This window comes from Panthera onca, chromosome B3, assembly GCF_046562875.1.
Source record: "Panthera onca isolate mPanOnc1 chromosome B3, mPanOnc1 haplotype 2, whole genome shotgun sequence".
Lineage (NCBI taxonomy): Eukaryota > Metazoa > Chordata > Mammalia > Carnivora > Felidae > Panthera > Panthera onca.
In genome coordinates this window covers 74,448,279-74,473,469 of record NC_138344.1, presented here as the reverse complement: position 1 = coordinate 74,473,469, position 25,191 = coordinate 74,448,279, and the positions used below count along the sequence as shown (strand labels likewise).

General features: G+C 53.8%; 2 protein-coding genes and 1 long non-coding RNA gene across 9 annotated transcripts; 2 read left to right on the top strand and 1 right to left on the bottom strand.

Annotated features, from left to right (window-relative positions):
• Positions 1 to 3,232: 3,232 nt before the first annotated feature.
• Positions 3,233 to 7,256, top strand: RIPK3 (receptor interacting serine/threonine kinase 3). 3 transcript variants are annotated; one of them, XM_060619368.3, is made up of 10 exons: positions 3,234 to 3,396; positions 3,655 to 3,795; positions 3,934 to 4,243; positions 4,700 to 4,839; positions 4,966 to 5,012; positions 5,223 to 5,390; positions 5,499 to 5,566; positions 5,809 to 6,171; positions 6,315 to 6,375; positions 6,929 to 7,256. In XM_060619368.3, exons 1-10 carry the CDS (start codon positions 3,371 to 3,373, stop codon positions 7,075 to 7,077), a joined length of 1,473 nt encoding a protein of 490 aa, XP_060475351.3. In that variant the 5' UTR covers positions 3,234 to 3,370; the 3' UTR covers positions 7,078 to 7,256. The 3 variants fall into 3 exon arrangements, with proteins under 3 accessions (XP_060475352.3, XP_060475351.3, XP_060475350.3); XM_060619369.3 differs by having other exon boundaries at positions 3,233 to 3,795; positions 5,809 to 6,030; XM_060619367.3 differs by having other exon boundaries at positions 3,234 to 3,795.
• A 25-nt stretch (positions 7,257 to 7,281) lies between these two features.
• Positions 7,282 to 8,349, bottom strand: LOC144616672 (uncharacterized). The gene is made up of 3 exons (XR_013556207.2): positions 8,174 to 8,349; positions 7,941 to 8,039; positions 7,282 to 7,389 (listed from the first exon to the last, which is right to left on the bottom strand). It is a non-coding gene; the product is annotated as an uncharacterized LOC144616672 (long non-coding RNA).
• A 99-nt stretch (positions 8,350 to 8,448) lies between these two features.
• On the top strand, positions 8,449 to 24,301 carry ADCY4 (adenylate cyclase 4). 5 transcript variants are annotated; one of them, XM_060619361.3, is made up of 26 exons: positions 8,449 to 8,569; positions 8,875 to 9,084; positions 10,371 to 10,568; positions 10,685 to 10,846; positions 11,490 to 11,639; positions 12,081 to 12,229; positions 12,308 to 12,419; positions 13,113 to 13,240; positions 13,394 to 13,552; positions 13,811 to 13,943; positions 14,146 to 14,319; positions 17,007 to 17,050; positions 17,168 to 17,254; positions 17,455 to 17,524; positions 17,887 to 17,984; positions 18,654 to 18,738; positions 18,835 to 18,972; positions 19,789 to 19,899; positions 20,158 to 20,342; positions 20,538 to 20,622; positions 21,095 to 21,253; positions 22,564 to 22,710; positions 23,005 to 23,112; positions 23,206 to 23,320; positions 23,633 to 23,757; positions 23,853 to 24,301. In XM_060619361.3, exons 2-26 carry the CDS (start codon positions 8,926 to 8,928, stop codon positions 24,003 to 24,005), a joined length of 3,234 nt encoding a protein of 1,077 aa, XP_060475344.2. In that variant the 5' UTR covers positions 8,449 to 8,569; positions 8,875 to 8,925; the 3' UTR covers positions 24,006 to 24,301. The 5 variants fall into 5 exon arrangements, with proteins under 5 accessions (XP_060475344.2, XP_060475346.2, XP_060475347.2 ...); XM_060619363.3 differs by lacking the exon at positions 10,371 to 10,568; XM_060619359.3 differs by lacking the exons at positions 8,449 to 8,569; positions 8,875 to 9,084 and having other exon boundaries at positions 9,099 to 10,568.
• The last annotated feature ends 890 nt before the right edge of the window (positions 24,302 to 25,191 follow it).

The window sequence follows — 25,191 nt, the reverse complement described above, 5'->3', positions numbered from 1 at the left end:
TCTCTCTATCTATCTCTCTCTCTTTCTCTCAAAAATAAATAAACATTTTAAAATGAAAAAAATGTGTTCATTATGCTTTACATAGCATTTAGCTATCCTGTTATGGGAACTCTGTCACACTACTGGAGTAGATAGAATTTCCGAAACAATCAAACAAAAATGTGATTGTATGGTACCTATTGCCTTATAAGCTGCTTTTTTCCCCACTTGATATATGATAGACACCTTCCATGATAATAAATATGGGTCTAGAGCACCATTTTAATGGCTACATAGTCATCCACTGCATAATTTATTTATAATCTTTGTAATATATATTTATTTATGTATAACCTTTTCGTGTTATGGGATATTTAGGGTTCTGTTTTCATCACTATGTCAGACAACACTTCAGTGAATATCCTTACAGCTGAGTTATTGCATACACATGATCTTCTTCCTTCTTTAACTGTTTATAAAAGTAATATACGCTAACATAAACTGTTCAAACACTAAGGAAAATGAAAATTCTCCATAATCCTTTTTACCATCCCCTCAATTAATACCATTTGATCTATAACTGGAATCTCTTCATCAAACAACAGATCAGAATTAGTTCCTGCTAGAATATGTAAGAAGAGAAACCACACCCTCTGCCCTCCCACCCACACAACTAAGGATAGGGAACCAGAGCAGGTACTAGGAATGTGCTGAAGGTGACCAAAGACCATCAGGAGCAAAAAACTGAAGAGATGAGAAACACCCAAATTCTCCAAAAGCCTGGGACAGGGGCAGAGGCTCTGTTAGGGGTCAGCAGCACTAGGCCTCAGGAAAGGCCACAGCTCCAAAATCTAGGGATCAGCTCTGTTTTGCCAGGTCCCCCCACCTAGAAGCAGAGGATCTTCTCAGGCACTCACTCCAGGCTCCTCTCCCTGCTCCTCCTTCTTTTAAAGGGGTTTGGTTTGTTTTGAGTCAAAAAGTAGTACAGGCTCTGACACTATCCCCAAATCCACACTGTATAGTGGCTTACCCCTGAGTCTCAGGGCCTTAGCCCAATCTAAACACATTCAGCCATAAAAAGATCTTTAAGCACCCTTCTAATGCCTTTCTGCCTGCTTCCCCTCAAGGGGAGCCTGGGGTCTTCTCCCAAAAGACTCATGAACAAGATGGCTGCCCTCTCTGGTGGCTCTTGACTCCTGACTAGACTTTTTTGAGGACCTGCTGCACTTGCCTTTATATTCTGTGAAATGCCATCCTGTCTCAACAATAAAGTCGATTTCATGTGGGTTCTGTCAGCCATGAAGGTGCAGGTGAGAGCCCCCAAACCTTAACAAAGTGCAACCTCCTTTTTTCCTCCCAATGAGTTTGGAGCTCCAGCAGGAGTGATCAGAGTTGTAAGGAATCCCCAAAAGTCTTCGTTGTTCACTTAATTCAATTCAACAAATATTTACTGGGTGCCTACAATGTACTGGTTTTTAAAGAGACTACAGGGGCACATGGGTGGCTCTGTCTTTTAAGCATCTGACTCTTTTATTTTTTCTAATGTTTATTTATTTTTGAGAGATGGAGTATGAGTGGGGGAGGGAACCAGAAAGAGAGAGAGAGAAAGACAGACAGACAGAATCTGAAGCAGGCTCCAGGCTCTGAGCTGTCAGCACAGAGCCCGATGCAGGGCTTGAACTCATGAACCATGAGATCATGACCTGAGCCAAAGTCAGCGTTTAACCAACTGAGCCACCCAGGCACCCCAAGCATCTGACTCTTGATTTCAGCTCAGGTCATGATCTCACGGTTCATGAGTTCAAGCCTCTTATTGGGCTCTGCATTGACAGCATGGAGCCTGTTTGGGATTCTCTCTCTCCCTCTCTCTCTGCTCCTTCCCCACTTGCATGTGTGCACCACATCAGAGCTCACACACACACACACACTCTCTCTCTCTCTCTCTCTCTCTCTGTCTCTCAAAATGAATAAACTTAAAAAAAAAAAATAGACTACAGTCCTAGAATTCCCTAAATAGCTCAAAAAAAGCACAAACTGACTCTACCAGAATTCATGGTATGGGTCTAAAAATCACAGTTAACTGCTGGCCATGTTTGCTCCATCCAGCAGAGTGCATGGACCACTGGACAGAATGGAAAGTGCATACCAAAGTGAGCACCTTCCAGTGAGAGTCAGGTCTCCCCATAAAGGACTGAGTGCTAGGACTGGCCACACATATAGTTTCCACAGCCTCCAGCCACGGTGAGGCCTTTGGTATCCAGCTCAAGAGTGGAGAGTAAGGAGTGGGTATGTCTTCATAGACACCTTTTGTCTACCCTAAATCCTTAAGGCCCCCCAAATTCCTGCATTTCCAAAGGCCCTCGTCCAGAATACATCCTTGCTGGGCACATGTGTTAACCAGGGAATTTGTGTGGAGGTATTGGTGTGGCGGGGAGAGGGCAAGGGTGTGTTTCCCCTCCAATGTCCACCACAATGTCAGTTGCCCTTGGCTGGGTCAATTCATCTAGCTGACCACCACGCCCTGGGAGTCAAATCACTACCAATGCCAAGGGCTTGCCTCAGCAAGAGCAGCTGTCAGGGACTGGGCAGAAATACAGACAGGGACCTTTCAGTACGCTATTAGATGCTTCACACCTTCTTTAGCCACATTCACAACCAGTTAAGAGGTACAGACTGATGGTTCTGTCAGTCCGTCAAATCTGATGGTTCTGAGCTAGGCCTGAAGTCAGCTCCATACTGGCTTGGGCAAGGTATTTAAGCTACCTGTGCCTGTTTCCTCATCCACAAAGAAGTAATAAAAGTAGTACCAATCCCCCTAGGGTGGATGTGAGAATTAAATAAGCTAATACAGGTACCTGGCACATTCGAGCTTTACAGAATTGTTAGCGGTGATCGTAGGGCATTTGGGGGAGGGCTAAATCCTTGGACCATAAAATCCTCCTCAGCCTCATCCCCTCCCCACAGCAGGCCTGGTAGGTGGTGGAGATGGAAATCCTGTGGGAGAAGGGAGAGACACAGGCTGCAGGAGTGGATTGTGGGTCCCTGAAAGATGAGGATTACTTGTGTGGCACCCTAAGGTCTCAGTGACACCTAACCTGTCTGTGACAAGCTGCAGGTGCTCAGGAAATATGAGTTAGGAAGGAAAAAGACTAACTTTCGGTTCTGCCTCCCTGCCTCCTTGGGGCAGCACCCTAGACACGCGCCCCTGGGGCGGGACCCTAGATGCACCAGCGAATTAAGGAAGTGGTTTAGTCACTCCGGGTAGAGGAGGAGCAAACCAGGAAGCGGAATCCTTGCAGTGACCCCTCTCGCGAACCCCTGTCTCTCTCTGCCACAAACCCTCAGCTCCCAGAAGTCACTCCATCCGTGTGGACTCGCACCTTCCAGCCTGATGTCTGATGTTGGCGTCAAGTTATGGTCAGTGGAGAGCAGGATATGGATACAGATATGCAGCCTGACACACGCAGCCACGCAGCCCTGCCCTCCCCTCCCCTCCCCTCCCCTCCACAGACTAGCTCCGGGAATGCCATTGAGCCCCTTACTGAGGCCGGAGCACAGTGGGACCCTGGGGGTGGGCAGGGGTGGGAGCTGGGGTTTGAAGTGAATGTGCAGAGTCACCGGTGTCACGGGGCAGGGGAGGGGGTGCGGTCTGGAAGACCAGGCCCCCTCTTTCAGGCCCAGCGGTACCCCAGCCTCCCTGGTTCCCCTCGAGGAATTGGAGAACCTGAAGTTCATCGGTGAAGGCGGGTTCGGGCCGGTGTTCTGGGCGCGACACAGGACGTGGGATTTAGATGTGGCAGTCAAGATCATGAACAGGTGAGTGACCTGAGCAGCGGGGCTGGGGCTTCCTGGGGTCTGGCCCAGAAGGAGGGGCCGCTGTGCTGTGGGCCTGATTGGGTAAAAGAGCGATCTTCCAAGAGCAGAGCCCCACTCCAACTCTTTCCTGGAATGTAGGGAGACGATATCCAGGGAGGTGAAGGCCATGGCAAGTCTGCGGGGCCAGCATGTACTGCACCTGCTGGGAGTCACCGGGAAGCTAGAATGGGAACACGTGCGTGGGCCGGCTCTGGTGACTCAGTTCATGGAAAACGGTTCCCTGGTGGGGCTGCTGCAGCCCCACTGTCCTCGGCCCTGGCCGTTCCTCTGTCGCCTGCTGCAGGAGTTGGTGTTGGGGATGTGTTACCTGCATAGCCAGAATCCCGTGCTTCTGCACCGGAACCTCAAGCCCTCCAACGTCCTGCTGGACTCAGACCTGCACCCCAAGGTCAGCCCACCCATAGCCCAGCCCAGCCTCTGGACACAGTCCTGTCTCAGAACTGTTCTAGCCCCACCCGCTAGACACAGAAACTGCTTCAGCTCTGTCTGCTGCACACTCTCAGCATTTCCCTTGGGACACAGGTGTCAAAGCCCACCCAGGAGCCATGGCCCCTACCATACCAGGTGTTTGAGACCCTGACCAACACGGTCAGTTCCACAGGCCCACCCACTAGTCCATCAAAAGCCTCATGGCTGACCTAGCTGAGGAGACTCAGACTTTGACCCAGCCCCATGAGAAGGTACCCAGACCTCCAACCCAAGGGCCCTACTGGTCCTCCCATTCCCCTAACCCTCAAAACCCCCTTTACAAGGCTGGACCTACACCTTGTGGTGGGAGAGGGAATTCTGAAAGTTGCCTTACCTGTCCATCCTCCAACCTTCTCCTTCCTCCCTCCCTTTCCAGCTGGCAGATTTTGGCCTATTCACATTTCAAGGAGGCTCAACGTCACTGGCAAGATCTGAGGAGTTAGCCCTAGCCTACTTGGCCCCAGAACTGTTGGCTGATGTAAACCGGAGAGCCTCCATGGCTAGCGATGTCTACAGGTAAGGTGCCCACTCTAAACACACATTCCAAATTTCTATACCTCTCTGGACCCTTCTAGGGGCCGGTATATGGGAAGGTAGTCTTGCCAGCAGTTTGCTCACGTCTCAGCTTTGTGTCTCCTGCAGCTTCGGGATCCTAATGTGGGCAGTGCTAGCTGGAAGAGAAGCTGAGAGTAAGACTCTAGGCAGACACTGGGATCCTTAACTCCAGGTGCCCTCTTCCTGCAAGCCTCCAAACCCTCTTCTTTCAGCTTACCTGCTCAGACTGCCTGACTTTCTCCTCACCTTGCCTTGGACTACACTCCTTTCCCCTTCCCATGGTGGAGCAAGTGGCCCCTCATACCCTGAATGTCTTTTCTTCACATCCTCCACCCCCACCCCAGTAGTGGCCCCGAAATCAGCAGTACAGGAAGCAGTGTGCGAGAGGCAGATCCGGCCCCCATTGACCAAGCTGCCGCAGCCCGGCCCAGAGACTCCTGGTTTGGAAGGACTGAAGAGGTTAATGCAGCACTGCTGGAGCCATGAGCCCAAGGACAGGCCCTCCTTCCAAGGTGAACTGGCCATTTAGCTGTCAGCCAGGGTAGGCCTGGATCTGTCAGCAGAGGGCTTCTCCCTGGGAAGGTTTGGCTCATCTGCCACCCCACTCTGCTTGTTTCCAGAATGCCGACCAAATACCGAGGAAGCCCTCAATCTGGTAAACAAGGAGATGGATGCCGCAGTCTCCATGGTGAGTGTCCAATGCCACCCCCAACCCCAGAGCAGAGCAAGGATGGCACAACATGGCTCTCTTGGCCACCCAATGACTCCCCACTGACCACTGTTCTTTATGCATGCCTTAATCTTTGGCCCCACTCTCCCCACCTCACCGCTGAGTTCCCAGGTAATGGATTATGGACCAAGAGATTCTTTCCTTGGGTTTACACTGGCTCTCCCACTTCCATGCCCAGAACGCTCCTTTTATCCTTGCAGGTGAAGAAGTTCCTGTCTGAGCACAGGGGTAGCAACAGGATGTTGTCTGCTCCCAAGCCAGGCCCAGGAGGGACAGAAACGGATGAGCCTAGGGGAACCACAGGAAGCCATGATTCTATAGCCTCTGAGATGCTGAACAAACTAAATCTGAAGGAGGCCCCCAGCTGTGTTCCTAAGAAATGTACAAATCTTCCTGAGAGGATCAGGACACAGGGAGACAAGGTTCAGCCTTCCCGGAGAGCAGGGATACCTTCAGCCTCAACAGCCCCATCTCCCCAAAATCCAGAGACCTCACCTTTCAGAAATCATACCCCCAGCCCCAAGTTGGCTTGGACCCCAGGTCCTGGACCCAAAGGGAATCAGGTGAGACCCTGGCAGAACTAGAGGATGCACTAGGAATCCTGTGAATCCTGTCCCCCTCGCCAGGGAAAACTTGGGGCTGAAGGGAATACAGCAGGGGAATAGGCCCCAGGACAGGGAGCCTAAGAGAGCTGTGTTGTTCGCAGGGGGCTAAGAGACATGGCACCAACCGGCCAACCAGGGCACCAGGGCTAAATCCAATACCAGGTACCCACTCCCCACTCCTTCCTTTCTCCTGCTTAATTCTTCCACTGGCTTCTTCCTCAAGACCATATATAGATCCAGGGTACCTTGGGTAGCAGGGGAGAGAAAGGGCTAGTGGCCAACTACCCCAAACTTCTCGTTTCATAAAATGAAGAAACTGACACCCACTGGGACTAGATCCCACTGAGGTCACACGGCAAAGCCTGGATTTGCCCTGAGCTTCCTGACTTTCCCCAGTACCAGCTCTGTGAACCCCTAACTTCCGTTGTTGCTATACTGGTCCAGAGGGGCTCCTGGAAGAAAAGACCCAAATATCAGGGTCTCAGACATTAGTTGCCACTCCTTTTGAACTTCTGCAAATTGCTTCTGAAGGGGCAGCAGGAAGGGGAAGGCCAAGGCATGCCTTGACCCAGTCACAGGCCAGCCTAGAGACCCCATACTTGCAATTCCCCAGGATGGACACAAGGTGCCGCTGCCCCCCCACCCTGCTGCTCCTCCTAATTTTGAGGTCCTCACTACTTAACCCTTCCACTAACCCTGCAAATTTCTCTTAAAGGGCCGCCATCTGTTATCATAAGTGACAGCCATGCGGTACAGGTGGGAGACAACAACCACTTGATTATACAAGGAGGAACTGCCTTATCCACACAGGGCCAGGCACCTTGGGGCATGGGTAGAGGCTGGCAGCGTGCCCCCCACAAGTAGGTGGGGAAGAAGGGCCACAAGAACCAAGAAGCCTGGAGTGGGCTGCAGGGCCAGTACAAAGCAGGTTCTGAGCTACCTCTTGGACTTGAAGCAATTAACTGAGGCTTTCTTCAAGGGCCATCTGGCCTGCAGCCAAACTGACTTTGTGCAAAGAGGAGTCAATAAACGTGGTGAATTTTTTTAAAGTTTATTTATTTTAAGAGAGAGAACACGTGAGGAGGGGAGGGGCAGAGACAGAAGGAGAGAGAGAATCCCAAGCAGGCTCTGTGCTGTCCACGCTGAGGGGGGGGTTCCATCTCACAAGGTCACGACCTGAGCAGCAATCAAGAATCAGAAGCTTAACCAACTGAACCAGCCAGGCACCCCCACACATGGTGGATTTTTAACCAAAGCGTCATACTTGGGAGGCTAATGCTTAGGCCAGGCCCTGGCAGCTGAAATGTGGCTGGGAGATCCGGGAGTTGACAGAGAGGGAACCCAAGGCACTGCTGTCTAGCAGAGGCCGGAAGCGGGATGCTCAGGGCTGGGGGTGGGCAGTGTCATGGCACACAAGGTCAGGGCCCAGCTGGCGGCAGGAAGGAATCCCGGTCGCCTGGCTCCTGGGGCTGCTCTAATCTCTGGGTGGAGCACTTCCTCTACATCAGGCGAGAACCCACCCTAAACCAAAATTCTGGTGATAGTCTCCCTGCCTACTTTTCTTCTGGGCTATGGAGACTCCGCAGTGGGGTCTTGGGAAGAGGGCTCTCTACCGGCATCCGCAGACCCAGGCACATCTCTTGCCCTGCAGGAAACCCCCCAGCCTCTTGGAGGTCAGCCACCGTACTTATTTGCCTCCACCACAATTACTCACCACCTACACTCACCTGCTCCTTGCTTCCGAGCCCTTTGACTCCCAGCTGGTGTCGGGAGTAGAAAGCCATGACTCCACAAAGCTACACACAGACGTGCCTCCTCCCATGGAGCTGGACTCCATGGGAGCATGGACAGTTCAGACTCCGCCACAGCAGCTCATACAGGCAGGAGGAGAGGAGAATGGGAACACCCTTCCATCCTGACCTGAATCCTACCCCCCATTCGCCCCCACATTCTTCCTTACATTCTTGCCAGCTTTCACTCCAGCTGTCCTGCATTCTCCCCACGTCCAAGGGTTCCACTCCGATTTCCACACTTGCTCTTCAGCCCGGCCTACGCCACCCCTTCGCATCTCCCACGGTCTGCATTCCCTTCTTGAGACGGCAGAAGGGGGAAGGTGACGGTGTTAGGGGAGACAATGAGGGAGGGAGGAGGCCTGAGGAGTCCGACTCGACTCGGCACGGGAAGGGGCCGGGCAGTCCCATCCGGGGAAGTGGGAGGGGTCCCCAGGCGCCGGGAGGGAAGCGCCTGCCGCCCGGGGCTCTGAGCCACTAGCTTCTCGGGGATCGGGACTTCGCGACCAGCTGCCCGAGCTCCCTCCTCGGGCGTAACCCATTCAGCTGCGGCGGCATCGCGGGCAGTGAGTTTGGGGGAAAGGGGGAACCCGAGGCTCCTTTGCTTCAACCCCGAATCCCGTCCCACCCGGCCATGAGGCTTCTGCTAGGGCACCTCAGTCAGTCTGGGTTCGAGGGAGTTGGAGCGAGGGATGGGGCAGTCCCCTCACCGCCAACTGGGAAAAGGCTGAGAGGCCACAGGGAGTGCCTGGAAGGTGGGATTGCCGCGAGGTTGGGGAAACGGGATGGAAGTGGCTTGGACCCAGTGAGAGGGGCACAGTTGGGGCCGGCTGGGGCCGCAGGCGGTAACGCGGCCCCTGGCCCTCCCCAGCCCCGGGGCCCGCCCTCCACCCGGGCGACGAGGCGGAGGGCAGGGAAGACCATGGCCCGCCTCTTCAGCCCCCGGCCGCCCCCCAGCGAAGACCTCTTCTACGAAACCTACTACAGCCTGAGCCAGCAGTACCCGCTGCTGCTACTGCTGCTGGTGATCGTGCTCTGCGCGCTGCTGGCGCTGCTGGCTGTCGCCTCCGCCAGCGGCCGGGTGAGCGGGGAGGGGGGAGGCTCTGGTGAGGGGCGCCTTCTGGAGGGTGGTGGGAGGGTCACTGCCTAGGGGGCGTTTTCGGAGTTAGGGCTCGGGAGGGGTCTTCTTTTCGATATGCCTTCTTTGCTGGAATCCAGGAAAGCCTTACTAGGAAATGTAGTGACCCTGGACAAGTCACTCCACCTCTGGGGCCACATTCGCTGGGCTGCTGGGAGAAGGCTGAGCCCTGGGGGTGCTTCTAATTTCTCTCAGGGTACTGACAGGCCTTCTGAGTTTCTGTGATCTACTGGTTCTAGAGTAAATGCAACACCGGATTTTCCAATTTTCCAGAGGGGAAATTACACTGGGCCCTGTGGGAATCCGTTTCCTGGTTTTCTTTCTTTCATAGGGGTTGTGGGGCAGTTGTACCCATAGTCTCCCAGAAGGCACCCTCCCTCCCGCTCACATTTAGTCCCAAAATAAACCCATTTCCAGTTTCTTTTTCTTTCTTTTTTTTTTTTTTTTTTTTTTTTTTTTTTTTTTTTTTGAGAAAGGGGGTCTTCAATTCAATTCCATTTCTGGAAATATCCTGCTCCAAGTTTTCTTTTCACTTTTTGGAGGCAAGTTGGGAAAGCCAATAAACAGACCAATTCTTGCTGGTCCTCAAAGTCCAGGAAGAGGTGGGGACACAGGGCAGGGACAGCGGTGGGAGGGTGCCCAGAGGTGGGTGGCAAAAGTGTAGTGCTCCCCCCTGGCCTGACAGGAGGGAGGTTCCAGGTGCCCCCTGCTGCTGGAGCACTTCTTGGGTGGGTGGATGGGGATCAACTCCCAGACTTGTCCCCAGGGCAGGGAATCTCCTGAGCAAACTGGTTCATTCCTAAGTGCCTTCTGTAAGGTAGGATTCTTTGGTTGCTTCAGGACCCCTGGCTGGTGCTGGAATTCCTATTTGACAGACGAGAAAGCTGAAGTTCAGAAAGGTCATCGATTCACAAATGGGCAGTATGGGTTCTGAGCCAGGGACTCTGGATAGATGGCCTAAGGCTCAACCACCCCTGCAGCATGCAAGTGAGATATTAGGTTGAACCCTATGAGACCCCAGGCTCTGTAGATTAAAAACAGATTATTGGTGACTTCCTATGGTTCAACCTGATACGAATGGCAAGTTGAGGTGCCCTGTCTCCTTTTGCTACTTGAGTTTGAGACACATTTCAGAAGTGGCCTGGGGGGGCTGCCTGTTCTTCTTCAGCTTGGAGGCGGTCCCCCATACTCCACACTCCAGTCTTGCTGCAAGCACCCTCTCCTCGCAGGAGCTAGCTTCAGACCCAGGCTTCCTGACCACTGTGCTGTGCGCGCTGGGTGGCTTCTCGCTGCTCCTGGGCCTGGCTTCCCGGGAGCAACGACTGCAGCGCTGGACACGTCCCCTGTCGGGCCTCGTATGGGCAGCGCTACTCGGGCTAGGCCACGGCTTCCTGTTCACTGGGGGCCTGGTGAGCGCCTGGGACCAGGTGAGAGGAGCGGCAGGTGGAGCAAGGGGCAGGAGGACAGCCAGGCCAAGAGGAGGGAACAGCCCAGCTGCTGGGCTGGCCGAAGCCAGCAGCTTCCGGTGCCCTCCCGCCCCCAGGTGTCCTTTTTCCTCTTTGTCATCTTCACCGTGTACACCATGTTGCCCTTGGGCATGCGGGATGCCGCTGCTGCGGGCCTTGCCTCATCGCTCTCCCACTTGCTGGTCCTGGGGCTGTACCTTGGGCCTCAGCCGGACTCAAAGCCTGCGCTGCTGCCACAGGTGAGCACACCCATAGTACCTGCTGCGCAGTGGGCGGAGGGGGGCGGCCCCGCTGCGCGCACCGTTAGTTCCTCTGAGCGTCCACCAACTTCTTGCTGAGCTGGGACTCCGGGGTGAGGCGCCCGCTAAGCACAGAGGACAAACACATACACACCCAGACAGTGCGCTCATGGGGCTGGTACACCAGGGCAGCCCGATGCCTACAGAAACCAGAAGAGGCCTCTGGGTCCATGGGCAAGTGAGCTCACCCGGGGACCAGAGTAGTGGGGGCAGATGCGGATGATGGAACCTTCACAGAGAATGTAAAAGTCGGAGATTGAGTGGTTTTGCGCTGCGAGGGGCCGGGGGGGGGGGGGGGTGGCGGCGGGTAAATACTGGAGTAGTATACCAGGCAGAGGAAACATATGTGAATGGTTTCTAGACCTAAGACGCCATGTTGGTGCACAGCCAAGTCTAGAGCAGGGGTATTGGGGGAGGAGAAGCTCCCCCTACGGACCCCACAGTGTAGCACAGATTGCCTGGAAATTCTTGGGTCTCTGTGGAGTCCTCCTCAAGAGTCTTGGAGACCAACTCCAGGTATGCACTTAATCACCCCCACCGCCACCCACGGCCAGCATCCTCTGAGGCTGACCCTCACCCACAGCTGGCAGCGAACGCGGTGTTGTTCCTGTGCGGGAACGTGGCGGGAGCGTATCACAAGGCGCTGATGGAGCGCGCGCTGCGCGCCACGTTCCGCGAGGCACTTAGCTCCCTGCACTCGCGCCGGCGGCTGGACACCGAGAAGAAGCACCAGGTTCGCTGGGCCTGGGAGGCTGGGCCAGACTGTGGTGTGAAAAGGGGTTATTTATATCATTCAGCCGGGCCCCTTTGGAAGCCGAATGACTTTCAGCAGGTCACTTACCCTTCTCTTTCCTCCTTTGTAAAATGTGGCTACCGCCCACCTGGGAAAGTTGTGTTAAGTCTCAAACAAACTGAAGCCTATGAAAGCACTTTTATGATAGTAAACAAAGAACTCTTAATTCTGGCATTGGTTCTGGGAGTTCAGTCCCCAAAGGTGATTAGTGCAGGGTGGGATGTTGGAGCCCCAGCTCTATGTGATGGGAAGGATCTTGGGGGAGTACTTTGGGAAACACCTAGTGGGACTGGGGAAGTGCTGGGTTCCTAGTTCGTTGGGAGGCTGGGACTTCTGGCTGTGGGTTGCAGGAGGGTTGGTGTTCATTGTGACCTCCTCCAGGAACACCTTCTCTTGTCCATCCTTCCTGCCTACTTGGCCCGAGAGATGAAGGCAGAGATCATGGCACGACTGCAGGCTGGACAGGGGTCACGGCCAGAAAGCACCAACAACTTCCACAGCCTCTATGTCAAGAGGCACCAGGGAGTCAGGTATGAGAAATGATGGCCCCAGGGAAGGGGGCTGTGGGCTGAGATCCTGGCCCCACCGACACAGTCTGTCCTGCCCAGTGTGCTGTATGCTGACATCGTGGGCTTCACCCGGCTGGCCAGTGAGTGCTCTCCTAAGGAGTTGGTGCTCATGCTCAACGAGCTCTTTGGCAAGTTCGACCAGATCGCCAAGGTCAGAGGGGGCCTCCCTCCCCACCCAGGGATCTTCAACTGCCCCACCCTGGAGAGCCCCTTCCAAGGGAAACACCTGCCTCCTCAGATCCCAGTCCCGCTTCAGAGCCCATGTATTCCAATGGAAGATATTCCAATGGAAGTAGGAAACCCTCTCAAACAACCCCAGCTGTGGAGCTGCTCACCACACACCTCAAACCTGGAAGAGACTTCTCAACAACTCCACAAATGTCCCAACCACAACACCCCCAGATATGCTCAGAGCCCTGACGTAGGTGTCTCTGGACACCACAGCCAAATCTAGGGGGATGTTCAAATGTTCTAACCTTAGGGAGCCCTTCCAAGGGAAATGTCTGCCCTGTGTAACCTCAGCCCAATCCAGCCACCTGTTCAGACCCCCAGGGATGCCCCCAACAAACCTAATCTTGGGTGTCACCCAGAAAACCTCAGTCTTGAGGCTACTTTCACATGCTCAAATCTGAATACACCCTCCACATGCCAGAGCTGGGGGAGAGCCACAGACCTCAGCCAGTCCCATAGCAAGTTGAGAGAGTCCCTAGATCTGACCCAGAGACTTCCGGCCTCAGAGGTTCTTCAGGAATGCCACATTTGCTCCCACTCCTCCCAGCTCCCTCGTACCTCTGGCCTCTAACCAGGTGCCCCCCTTCCCCTGCACACACACACACACTCCCAGGAGCATGAATGCATGCGGATCAAGATCCTGGGAGACTGTTACTACTGTGTCTCTGGGCTACCGCTCTCCCTGCCAGACCACGCCATCAACTGCGTGCGCATGGGGCTGGACATGTGCCGGGCCATCAGGTCAGCTCAGGTGGACGGGCAGGAGGGGTAACAAGGGATGGATGTTGGGGAGGAGCAGACAGGGTAGTGGAAGTCCTCCTAGAGGGAGGGAGGGGTATGGCATGGGTAGGGATGAAGGCAGCATTCAGATTGTCCCCTACATACCCTGCTCAGGAAGCTCCGGGCAGCCACTGGCGTGGACATCAACATGCGTGTGGGCGTGCATTCGGGCAGTGTGCTCTGCGGAGTCATTGGGCTGCAGAAGTGGCAGTATGATGTCTGGTCCCATGATGTCACACTGGCCAACCACATGGAGGCGGGTGGCGTGCCAGGGTGAGATGTGGGGCTGCAGGAGGCCACAGGAGGAAACCAACCGGGCCTCCCACATGCTGTCATCCTGTTCATAGTTTCCTAAAATGAGCACAATCCCACGTGGGGCTTAGGGAGATCCTGGCGTGCAGGGAGTGGGGTTGGGAGACACCTCCGGTAGCACAGGGCCTTGCTTAAAGTCAGACCTCCAGGAAGGCTCCTTGAAAGAAAGGAGAGGTTTGCAAGCCCACCGTCCTGACTCCCACTGCCCCCTCCTTCCAGACGAGTACATATTACAGGGGCTACCCTGGCCCTGCTGGCAGGGGCTTATGCTGTGGAGGATGCAGCCATGGAACACCGGGACCCATACCTTCGGGAGCTAGGGGAGCCTACCTACCTAGTCATCGATCCCCGGGTAAAAGCCCAGCCTGGACCCCATGGGCTGGCCCATCCTAACCACCCACAGCCAACAGGCCTGATCTCTTTTCCTACACCAGAGACTGAATTCCTGGGTCCCAGTGTGTGCGTCAAGGGGGAGGTGACACAATCTTCCAAGAGATGTGGGGAGAATGTGGAAAGCATTTGTGAAATTGACTCTCAGCCCTCCTATGCCCCAGGCTGAGGAAGAGGATGAGAAGGGCACTGCAGGAGGGTTGCTGTCCTCTCTTGAGGGCCCCAAGATGCGTCCGTCACTGCTGATGACCCGCTACCTGGAGTCCTGGGGCGCCGCCAAGCCTTTTGCCCATCTGAGCCACCTAGAGAGCCCTGTGTCCACTTCTACCCCTCTCCCGGTAAGTGCACTCCACTGCGAGCCCTAGCACTTACATAACCCCACCCCACTGCCTCTCCCAACCTCCCCCCACCCATCCAGTGAGTCACTTGATGACATCCTAAGGTCCTGAACTGTCTGGTTGCCCCAGTCACTGGTTCAGGCCTTTCTTTACCCTTCTTTCCAGAGACAGGGCAAAGGTCACTGCCCTCTCTGAGCTCACTTGAGATGCAAAATCCTATAGGCACCATGTTCACTGTTCCCCAAACTCCACTCAGGAAGCCTTCCCTCAGTACCCCAAAGGTATAGACCATACTTCCTCTTGGCTCTGAAGCCAGCACTCACACCCAGTCCTACCAGGAAATGTCTCTGTTGAACTCCCTTCCTGAAACCGCACACTCTTTTTTAATCCCCACTAGAATTGGGAAGGTGGGGGCAAATCAGTTGTTGCCCCTACTCTCAGCATTTATACAAGGATTAAATGAGGTGACAGTGAAAATCACATGTGGTCTTGAAAGAAGTCACTCTGAGCAGGCAGGGATTGAGGAGAGAGGGAAGAGAGGTAACCAGGGCTTGGTTGGCTGACCTTGTGCATAGCACCTTCCGGTAATCATGACCCACTAGCTGGTGGAGGAGCCTGGATCTCTCCCACCAGCTGGCTCTTCGTGTTGGTGCTTGGTGACAAGCAGCCAGAACACCCACGCATACAGGTACTGAGGCTGTGTCCCCAAAGGCTTGCCCCAAGATTAGGGTCCTCAGCCTGCTCTTCTCCATTTTATCTGATCTTCTCCAAACTTTCCCAGCCACCTTTCTGCAGATCTTTCTCTCTGAATCTTCTCTGCCAGGTAGACCCAGTTGGATATATGGGATGACTTCAGAGCACCCTTTCTGTGTTCCATCTCCGCCCCCCCACCCACCCACCCAGCAGGAAAGCAGGCCAGAGATCCGTGAAACACTGTGGTATGGGGGGACATTGGCAGCAGTGGTTTAGGAGAGTACCTAATTCCAATCCTTAACACGGGGTAGGGGGGACGTCAGAAGGGTTAAGCAGGCAGGAGGGAGAAGAAGAAAGAATCCAAGACTCTGCTGACTATTGCAGGATAGAGTCTCCAGCATGGAGGCAGAGTAGAGGGTGGGCTTTGCTGGGAGCCCAGGAATTGTGAGACAATGTTAGGTGCAAGTGCAATCCCCATGGTGAGAGGCCCCCTAGAACCCATGCCAGACCTCCCTGAAACCCCACTCGTGTGCAGGCTAAGAAGTGTCAGGGTGGAGAAGTAGGAACTCCTGGTTCGAGGGTAGCTCCCAAGGCAGGACCTCACCAGCCCAGAAATTCACTTCCAAGCCCGTGAAGTACCAGGCCCTCAGTCAAATGTTAGAAATCCTGAGAATCACATCAGCTTACATTTAAACAATGGGGAACCTTGGGGTGGTGGGGCAGTGTTGGTGCTAGTATATAACATCCATCCATCCATCCATCCATCCATCCCCACGTGGGTAGAACCCATGAACCGCAAGATCATGACCTGAGCTGAAGTCGGTCGTTCAACTGACTGAGCCACCCAGGCACCCTGTTCCTTCCACGCTTTTAAAGCACCTACAATGTGGCAGGCACTAGGCTAGTTCTAGAGAAGACAGAAATGAATAAATTGTTTTCTCTGTTTTCAAAAAACAGTCATTGAGCAAGGTGGAAAGGCAGGTAGGTAGTTTGAAGAACGTTAGGCTCAGTCCTGGATGCATAGATGGGCTCATACCTAGAACACACCCCTTAATCTCCCTCCTTCCCCATACACCAAGTTTTGGTTTGGGGGGATGATGTGGCCCCCTGTGACCCTGCTTCCTTCACATGAGCCAGGGGAGCAGAAAAGAACAGTCACAGACTCCTGGCCCTGGGCAGTGGCCGTTGGCTTCGTTCTCTTCTTTGGGGCTTGTCTCACCTGCTTTACTTGCCTGCTTATTTTCATATGTTTGCTCACGGTGCGCATTTGTTTTGGTGCAGGAAAGAATGACTGTGACCAGGTTTGTCCCTCTTCCTTTCTCTTTCCCTTTCTTCTAGACTTTTTGTCTTCTGCCCCCACCACTTCCCAGCTCAGCCTGACCACAAGCGAGTCAGAACTTTCTCACTGTCACTTCAGTTTAAACCAAGGACTTTTGGGATTTGTTCAGTCCTTAGGGAAGATGACAGCCACTCAAGCTTACAGAAGACACAGGGTTGCCTCACAGGGGGTAGAGACTGAGGAAATAAAAGTATAAAGACCCTGGGTGTCTAAAGAGTCCAGAAGAAACTGTTTTTTAAAGTTTATTTATTTATTTATTTTGAGAGAGACAGAGAGAAGTGCAGGCAGGGAAGGGCAGAGAGAGAGGGGGACGGAGAATCCAAAGCAGACTGCACACTGACAGCACAGAGCCCGATGTGGGGCTCGAACCCACGAACTATGAGATCATGACCTGAGCTGAAGTCAGACTCTTAAATGACTGAGCCACCCAGGCGCCCCAAGTCCACAAGAAATTTAAAGAATAAATGTGGTTTGATCCTTCCCTTAAGGGCAAATGGGATTTGATGGAGAGAGGAAGTCATTAGAGGCAGGGAAAACACTCATGCCAAATGCTCAAGGCCAAGGACATGTGTAGATATGGAACCCCTCACTGCAGAGAGGCTTTAGGGATGCTCAGCATTGCCTCATCCCCCTCTTTGCTGTGTTCTCCCATCAGGAGAAGGCCCTGGCTTCCTTTGGCCCCCAGTGGAGCCTGGACCGGTGAGGAGGCCCTGGGGTGACCTGCCCCCATCCATCCTGGGGGTTGGGGGCTGCACCTGCTCCACCCAGATATGTTGAGGGCCTCCTGTGGTGACAGGCTGGGCTGTCACTCTGCAGGAGCCGTACCCCCCGGGGGCTAGATGATGACCTGGACACTGGGGACGCCAAGTTCTTCCAGGTCATCGAACAGCTCAACTCTCAGAAGTATGGAGAACAGAAGAGGACTGGGAGGGGTTGGGAGCTGGGCTTCTGTGGTACAGGAGGGATGTGCTCCCCTAATGACCCAGAGGGAAGGGGGGGGGCTTCCCTACTCTACTCCAGGGAAACATGCACCTGACCACCCCTCCACCCACCTTGCCCTGTCCTTTCCTTTCCGGGGCTCATGGCCCCCCACCTCCTACCAGACAGTGGAGGCAGTCAAAGGACTTCAACCCACTGACACTGTACTTCAGAAAGAAGGAACTGGAGAAAGAGGTGGGCTGGGGTGGGTGGGGGGTGGCACAAGGTTACAGAATTTTCCAACCTTAGTGCCTTGGCCTTGGGAAGGGGGCAAGCCCTGTGGTCCCACCTCACCTCCAAGGTCTGCTCAGTTTGTGATCCTGGGGTGAGGGGCTTGTACCTCTCTCCAAATGGCTGTCACCCTATAGATTGAATTTCTAGGTGGGGTTGGGAGGGAGGAGGGCAGTTCCTTGGAGAACCAGTAGGGGCTACCTGAGACTGAACTGGAGGGTGGGTGGGGAGGCTGAGACACCTGTTCTTGCCTGGAATTGACACCTGTGAGATGATGGGCAGCCCTAGTGGCCCCTGTCTCCACACTGACCCCCCTTCCCTTCCAGTACCGACTCTCTGCACTCCCCGCCTTCAAATACTACGCAGCCTGCACCTTCCTGGTTTTCCTTTCCAATTTCATCATCCAGATGCTGGTGACAAACAGGTGAGAGCCCCAGGCAAGAGGGGCCCTGATTCCCATGTATAGACTTTTTGATCCTTGACCCACATTTTCTTCTTTACCGACGTTCCCTTAGTTTCGGACACTGACCCACAGAGGAAACGTGTTCTGGGGAAACAGTGATAATCATAGCCCTCATTTTACTATCGTACATCTTGTGGGCTTTCTGCATAACCCAAGCACTTTCACAAGCCTGTCTCTCAATTCAAACAACTTTTCAATGAAGCAGGTTCTATTTTCATTGAGAAGCCCAAATCTCACAGCAAATGAGCTTAGAAAGTAGGTCCTTGTTTTTAGTCCATGGCTAGGAGGGGCTTCAGGGACTTGTCCAGAACTCAGCCAGGTAGAAGAAGAGCTTTGGCCTGAAGGCCCAGAGACTGGCCTGATGTGGCCTTGGCCCCTTTGTGAGCCTCCTGCCCCCTTCCAGTATTGTCCCCACCTTATAGTTCCTGCCCTACCCCACCACTGCCCTAGACCCCTCAACTTTCCCAGAGCATCAGCAGGCAATGCCTTTCATCAGCCCAGTCCCCACTGGCAGCCAGTTCAGATCCCCAGGACTCCTCCTCCCCACATCTCCCAACTGGGTGGCACAGCACCCTCCCAGCACACAGAGCCGATTCTGACTTTCAAGGCCTCACTCTTATCTCCCTTTAGGCCCCCAGCTCTGGCCATCACCTATAGCATCACCTTCCTCCTCTTCCTCCTCCTCCTCTTCGTCTGCTTCTCAGAGCACCTGACGGTGAGGTGGGCTGGGGGGTGGAAGTGGTGAGCTGGGCCCTCACTGTGACCTGGGTGTCCCAGCCCCACGGCTAAGATTCCTGTGCTCCTTCTGCAGAGGTGTGTCTTGAAAGGCCCCAAGATGCTGCACTGGCTGCCGGCACTGTCTGGCTTGGTGGTCACACGGCCCGGACTGCGAGTTGCCCTTGGCACAGCTACCATCCTCCTGGTTTTTGTGATGGCCATTCCCAGCCTGGTGAGGGCAGTGGGGGGCCCTATGTACCCCCATCAGGGCCTGTTCGAGCTGTCAGAAGCTGAAAGGGGACCCCTGGGATTTGGGAGGACAGCCGGAGTAAGGCCAACATTCTGGCAATGTTGGACAAGTATAAAAGAAAAAAATTAATCTGCCACCTGAGCATATCTATTCTGTGGAGGCAGATCTTCACTGTTTAGCTCGCTCACTATGATCTTGTAGCTGAGTCTGGCTGAGTTTTCAGAATTTGTTTTGTTTTGATTATTTTGAACGTTTATTATTTTTGAGAGACAGAGTATGGGTGGGGGAGGGGCAGAGAGCGAGAAAGGGAGGCAGAATCCGAGCTGTGCTGACAGCTCAGAGCCTAACACAGGACTCGATCCCACGAACCGCGAGATCATTACCTGAGCTGAAGTCAGACACTTAACTGACTGAGCCACCCAGGCGCCCCTGAGTTTTCAGAATTTATAGTCATTCCTAGAATTCTATCCCTGAAAGACACCTTAGGAATCACAACCCCCCACCCCGCCAGCCAAGTAACAGAAGAGGAAGCTGAGGCCCAGAGAGGCTAAGTGGCTGGCAAGAGATCACACAGTGGATCCGTGGCAGACTCGTGCTCAGGACACCTGCTCCTCCCATCCCTGACCCCCCAGCGAGGACCCCTGCGCTAAGCCTCCCTCACCAGCCAGGCATAGCAGAATCCCCCTCTTTGGAGGGGTCTGGCCCTGACCCATCCCTAAGTCAGCTGAACCCCAGCACAAGCCACCATTGTGCCCAGGGAGCTGCCTGCCCACCTCAGCTCTTCACCTCCTTCTGCAGTTCTTCTTACCAGCAGCATCAAACTGCCCTTTTGGGGCTCTCAATGTGTCCTCCATGGCTTTCAACATCTCCTGGGAGCTCCCTGGGTCCCTGCCTCTCATCAGCGTCCCTGTGAGTATTCCTCACAGCCCTGAAACTCTCTCTCCAGAGCCTTCCTTGGCCCCTCCCCCACCTCCTTGGTTGAACGTTCCATCCTGTGGATTGGGACAGACGTAAATTACAGTTGGTGTGTGTTTGTGTGTATGACACTGCCTACTCCCCAGATAGGTCATGGGCCCGGGGAGGGGCAGGCCAGGAGCCCCGGGATATTCTCCCACCCCTACCTGTGGGATATGCCCCGCCTCTTGACCACCCTACTTGGCCCCACAGTACTCTATGCACTGCTGCGTGCTGGGGTTCCTGTCCTGCTCCCTCTTTTTGCACATGAGCTTCGAGCTGAAGTTGCTGCTGCTCCTGCTATGGCTGGGGGCCTCCTGCTCCCTCTTCCTGCACTCCCACGCCTGGCTGTCCGACTGCCTCATCGCCCGCCTCTATCCGGATCCCTCGGACTCCAGGTGTGCAAGGCCACTGGACAGAGGTGCTCAGGCCCCCTGAGAGCGGAGCAGAGCTGTCCTTACCTCCCTGACCTGAACCATCCATCCACAGGGCAAAGGGGGAGGGTGGCTGTAGGCTACATGGGCACTGAGGGTAGGGAGGAGGCCATCGGGAAGGTGCAGGGCAGGGGCAATCCTGATCCGTGGCCTCCTCAGGCCAGGGGTGCTGAAGGAGCCCAAACTGATGGGAGCTATCTCCTTCTTCATCTTCTTCTTCACCCTCCTTGTCCTGGCTCGGCAGGTAAGTCACCCATCTCAGCCCTCCAGGGCCTCCCTTTGAAGGGTGAGGCGGGGGTCCCCATATTTGTGACTTGGTCTCTCTCTCACTCTTTCCCTCAAATCTTACACCTTCGGGGTTGAGCCAAAATAGTGTGCCCATTGGAAGCTTCTAAGTGAAACTTCCTGCTCCCTTTCTTTCTCCTTCACCCCCCCGCCAAGGGAGGTGCCTTCAAATTCTCCCTCCCTCATCCCTCCCACCCCAACCTAGGAAAACCCACCTATAAGAAAGAATCTGCTGCCAATTCTATCTACCCTAGTTTGAATCTATTTTCAAGGTAGCCTCCCCAGGGATAGTTGCACCTTGAGGCTTCTCTCTAGACTGGGGGGAGGGGGTGTGGTTTAAGCATCAAGGAATGGGGGGAAGGGGGGAGCACACAGGAGCTGAAGTTTCCCGTGCACTGTGTCTCCCCTTGGGCCCCTGCTGACCCTGCCAGAATGAGTATTACTGCCGGCTGGACTTCCTGTGGAAGAAGAAGCTGCGGCAGGAGCAGGAGGAGACAGAGACCATGGAGAACCTGACTCGGCTGCTGTTGGAGAATGTGCTCCCTGCACATGTGGCCCCCCAGTTCATTGGCCAGAACCGGCGCAACGAGGTGACTCCCCACCCCTGACTCCTCAGCCTCAGATGCCACAGGGACCAATTTTGGATGCAAGCCTTGGCCCTTGGCCCATCCTCTTTGGACTCCCCCACAGTAGTTAAGTGGCCACCCAAGTCTCTGTCCCTGTCACATAGGTGCCTGACATTTTCATAAGCTCTTAGTCTTTGTCTGCTGAGCACAGAGCCTCTGTGTTCCAAGTTCTTACTTAGAAGGAGCATCCTCTCCAACTCATAACCACTCCATGCCTTCCAGAAGCTTCTTCAAGTGTTGATGGGAGTTGTGTGGAGGACACAGTCCATCCATCTCTCTGGACCTGCACTATCCGGGATGGTAGCCATTAGCCATGTGTGGCCCTTTAAATTTAAGTGAATTAAAATGGAAAATTCAGTTCCTCTGTCTCACTGGCCACATTTCAAGGATCTAACAGCTGCCTATGGCTAGTAGATGCCGTATTGGGCATCCCATATGTAGAACTTTCCATCACCACAGGGTTTCCCATTGGAAGATGCTAATCTATATCCTTAAACATCTTGCCATAGACCATCAGAAGGTCACCCACATAATTGCACCATATTACTTTTGCCACCACTACTTCACCGTGTCTGCTGTGGAAATGCTCTTGGTCCATCTTGAGGAATGTTAAAAGAAACAGGCCAGGGGCTACTTCACAGCTTCCTGCCCCCACTGCTTGCTCTCTGCTCTCAAGATCAGCAGTAGGTCTACATCTCCTGCCTCCTTCTCTTACAGACACTGGGAATCTTGTCACTGCTCCTGTTTCTAGCTTCACATTGGCTACTAGAAAGCTCAGAGCCAGAATCTAGGACTCACAGGGACTTTATGGCACCCATTTTGTGAACCGACTTCAAATCTTACCTTTATTTTCTTACCTTTTCTTACCTTATCTTACCTTTATTTTCCTTTTGGCCCCTTTTCCCTATTACTTTATCTTCCAAGTTGTAGCTATCTTTGTAAGCTGACTTAGTTGACTTAACACCTATCGGCAATGAGATATGATAGAAAGATGATTCCCACTGACAGGATCCCAGCTCTTGAAGAGACTCCCTTCACGTGGCTATGAGGTGATCCTGACTCCAAACCCCTGTCTCTCCTGGAATCATAATGAGACCCAATCTTTGACTCCTGAGTCACACATCCCTGGGGTAACCTGGCCCTACCCCTCTCCCTCCTTTCCGATCCTTCTTAAATAGAGGGGTAGGAGTATGGACACAGGGAGGAGGGCCCATGCAGGCTCAGAAGGGGGAAGACCATGGCTTGCTCCCTCAACCCAGCATCCCATCCTCCAGGACCTCTACCACCAGTCCTATGAGTGTGTCTGTGTCCTGTTCGCCTCAGTTCCAGACTTCAAGGAGTTTTACTCTGAGTCCAACATAAACCACGAGGGTCTAGAGTGTCTGCGGCTGCTCAATGAGATAATTGCTGATTTTGATGAGGTGACAACTCCAAGCTTCCCCTGGACCCTTTGTCCTGGATGCTAGAATTTTCCACCAGTCCCTCCTGCCAATTTAGTCTCCAGCCAGGGGTCCATCCGCCTCTCCCCGGCCCTGCCACTCCTCCTCCAATCCCCTAGCTCTCTGGAAACTCTGCTCACTATCCACTCTCCCTCCTGCCACCATCCCTGTCCTCACAACCTGGTCCTTTAGTCTCCAAAGGCCTGGGGCTGGGCCTCTGAGAGGGAGGCAGGAGAGAGCAAGAAAGACTGGGGACACAGCTTCCTTTCTATACAGCTGCTCTCAAAGCCCAAGTTTAGCGGGGTGGAGAAGATCAAAACCATCGGTAGCACCTACATGGCAGCTACAGGCTTAAATGCCACCTCCGGACAGGACGCACAGCAGGTACAGAATCCCTTCTTTACCTACCAACCTTCGTCTGGGCTCTCACTGGGGGGTCCTCATTGACCCATCCTGGTGGGCCGGCCCCATTGCTAGGATGCTGAGCGCAGCTGCAGCCACCTTGGCACCATGGTGGAGTTTGCGGTGGCTCTTGGATCAAAGCTGGACGTCATCAATAAGCACTCTTTCAACAACTTCCGCTTGCGTGTGGGTGAGGACCCTCCCTCGCTGGGGCAGTCTGGAACCTCCTCCTCACCTTCCCAAGCTCTGGCTCCCTTAGGCTCTTTGTTAGCTACTCCCCAGCTCACCCTGGACCCCCTCCAGCCTCATCCCTGGGGACGGAGCATGAAGCTGCTGGGCCAGGAGATCCGAGGCTCAGCCACCCCTTCCCTAAGCCACACCCCTCCAGGCCCTTTCCTCTAAGGCCTCCAGGCCCTTCACCCTAATTCCTAGAGTGTCCTCTTCCCCTCTCCCTCCTCAAATCCGCCCACCCAGGGCTCCTCTCTACCATACCTCTTGTCAGGGTTGAACCACGGACCTGTAGTGGCTGGAGTGATCGGGGCCCAGAAGCCGCAGTATGACATCTGGGGCAACACAGTGAACGTGGCCAGCCGCATGGAGAGTACAGGAGTCCTGGGCAAGATCCAGGTGAGGAGGCTGCATTGGAGGCATGGGGGGGGGGGGGGGGGCGGATAAGGATAGGGCCACACCCACACTTCTGACTCACACCCTTTCAATCCCAGGTGACTGAAGAGACGGCCCGGGTGCTGCAGTCCTTAGGCTACACCTGCTACAGCCGGGGTATCATCAAGGTCAAAGGCAAAGGGCAACTCTGCACCTACTTTCTGAACACAGATTTGGCACGAACTGGACCTCCCTCGGCCACTCTAGGCTGAGACCCCATCATCCTAAGATCCTCAATAAAAAGACTCTGGTATGATGGGAGCCAATTGGTGTCAGAAGCTTCTGGTATAGCTGCAGATCACCTTCTCCTTGCCTCTCAGCAAGCTAAACTTGCTTCTTCCCAAGCTAAAGTGAGTGTTTGTGTATATGCAAGGGTGATCATGAGTGTGCTGGAGAGGAGTGATTCTTTTTCAGAAGCTCAAGAAGAGGACTGCCTCAGCCTCCCTGCCTGATTCCAGTATTTTGTACACCTTGGAAGCATAAAGAAATTTAGCCGCATGGCTCAAAATAGGGATTTGTCTTTTCCTGCTCCCCACCCACAAATATTGGAAAGGAATAGCTGAGAATGTCATTTGACCTTTATTCATTCTCTATATACTAAATAAGCACCTATTATGTGCTTACTATACAGCATGGATGAAAGGCTTAGGAGATGATCTATCAGGTCCCTCCCTGTTTCAGCTGCTGTTGTCAAGTTGGTGCATACTTTCCAGCCAAGACCTGTAGACAGTTTTGGGATTCTCTTGTTCATAGATCCCTCAAATGCCCTCTTGCTTCCTTCTGCATCCTTCTGTGCAGATGCTGATACTATGTAGGTCTTGAAGCATCCAAGGTTCACGCCTACCTCCTATTTGTCATAGACTCTGGGTCTGGAGTTCTCTCTTGTCCAGCAAGAGAGAGGATGCAGAATTAAAATGTTAGAGAGGCTAATGTTGGGGAGGAGACAAGAGCCCTAAGTAAAGATCCTTGCTCCGTTTTTATTAGGATCAGAAGGCTTACAAACGTGATGGACGTGCACAAAGAGACAATGAAACCGTGAACATTAATTCATATGTGTGAGAGAAAAGGGGTTTTTGAGAATATGCGGTGTTAGGGTTTGGGTCAATACAAAACAAAATCCCAGAGCCGGGCAGATGGTTGTTTATGGCAGGCACAAGGCAACGTGTCTGTTTATCTTAGCTTGCCTGGAGGATAAGACAGAGCAGGCTACCTCAGGGTCAACAAGGCTCCTTTCTTTTGCTAATTAGCTCCACTCCAGGCAACTTCGCCCTGCTGAGGTCTATAACCTTGTTTACTTGCTTACCTATTCTGGTCCTTCCCTCCTGTGAAAGCAGCTTTCTGCTATTGCACTATTTTGGGGCACTTCCGCCCTGATTGCCTAATGTTGGATGCTTTCAT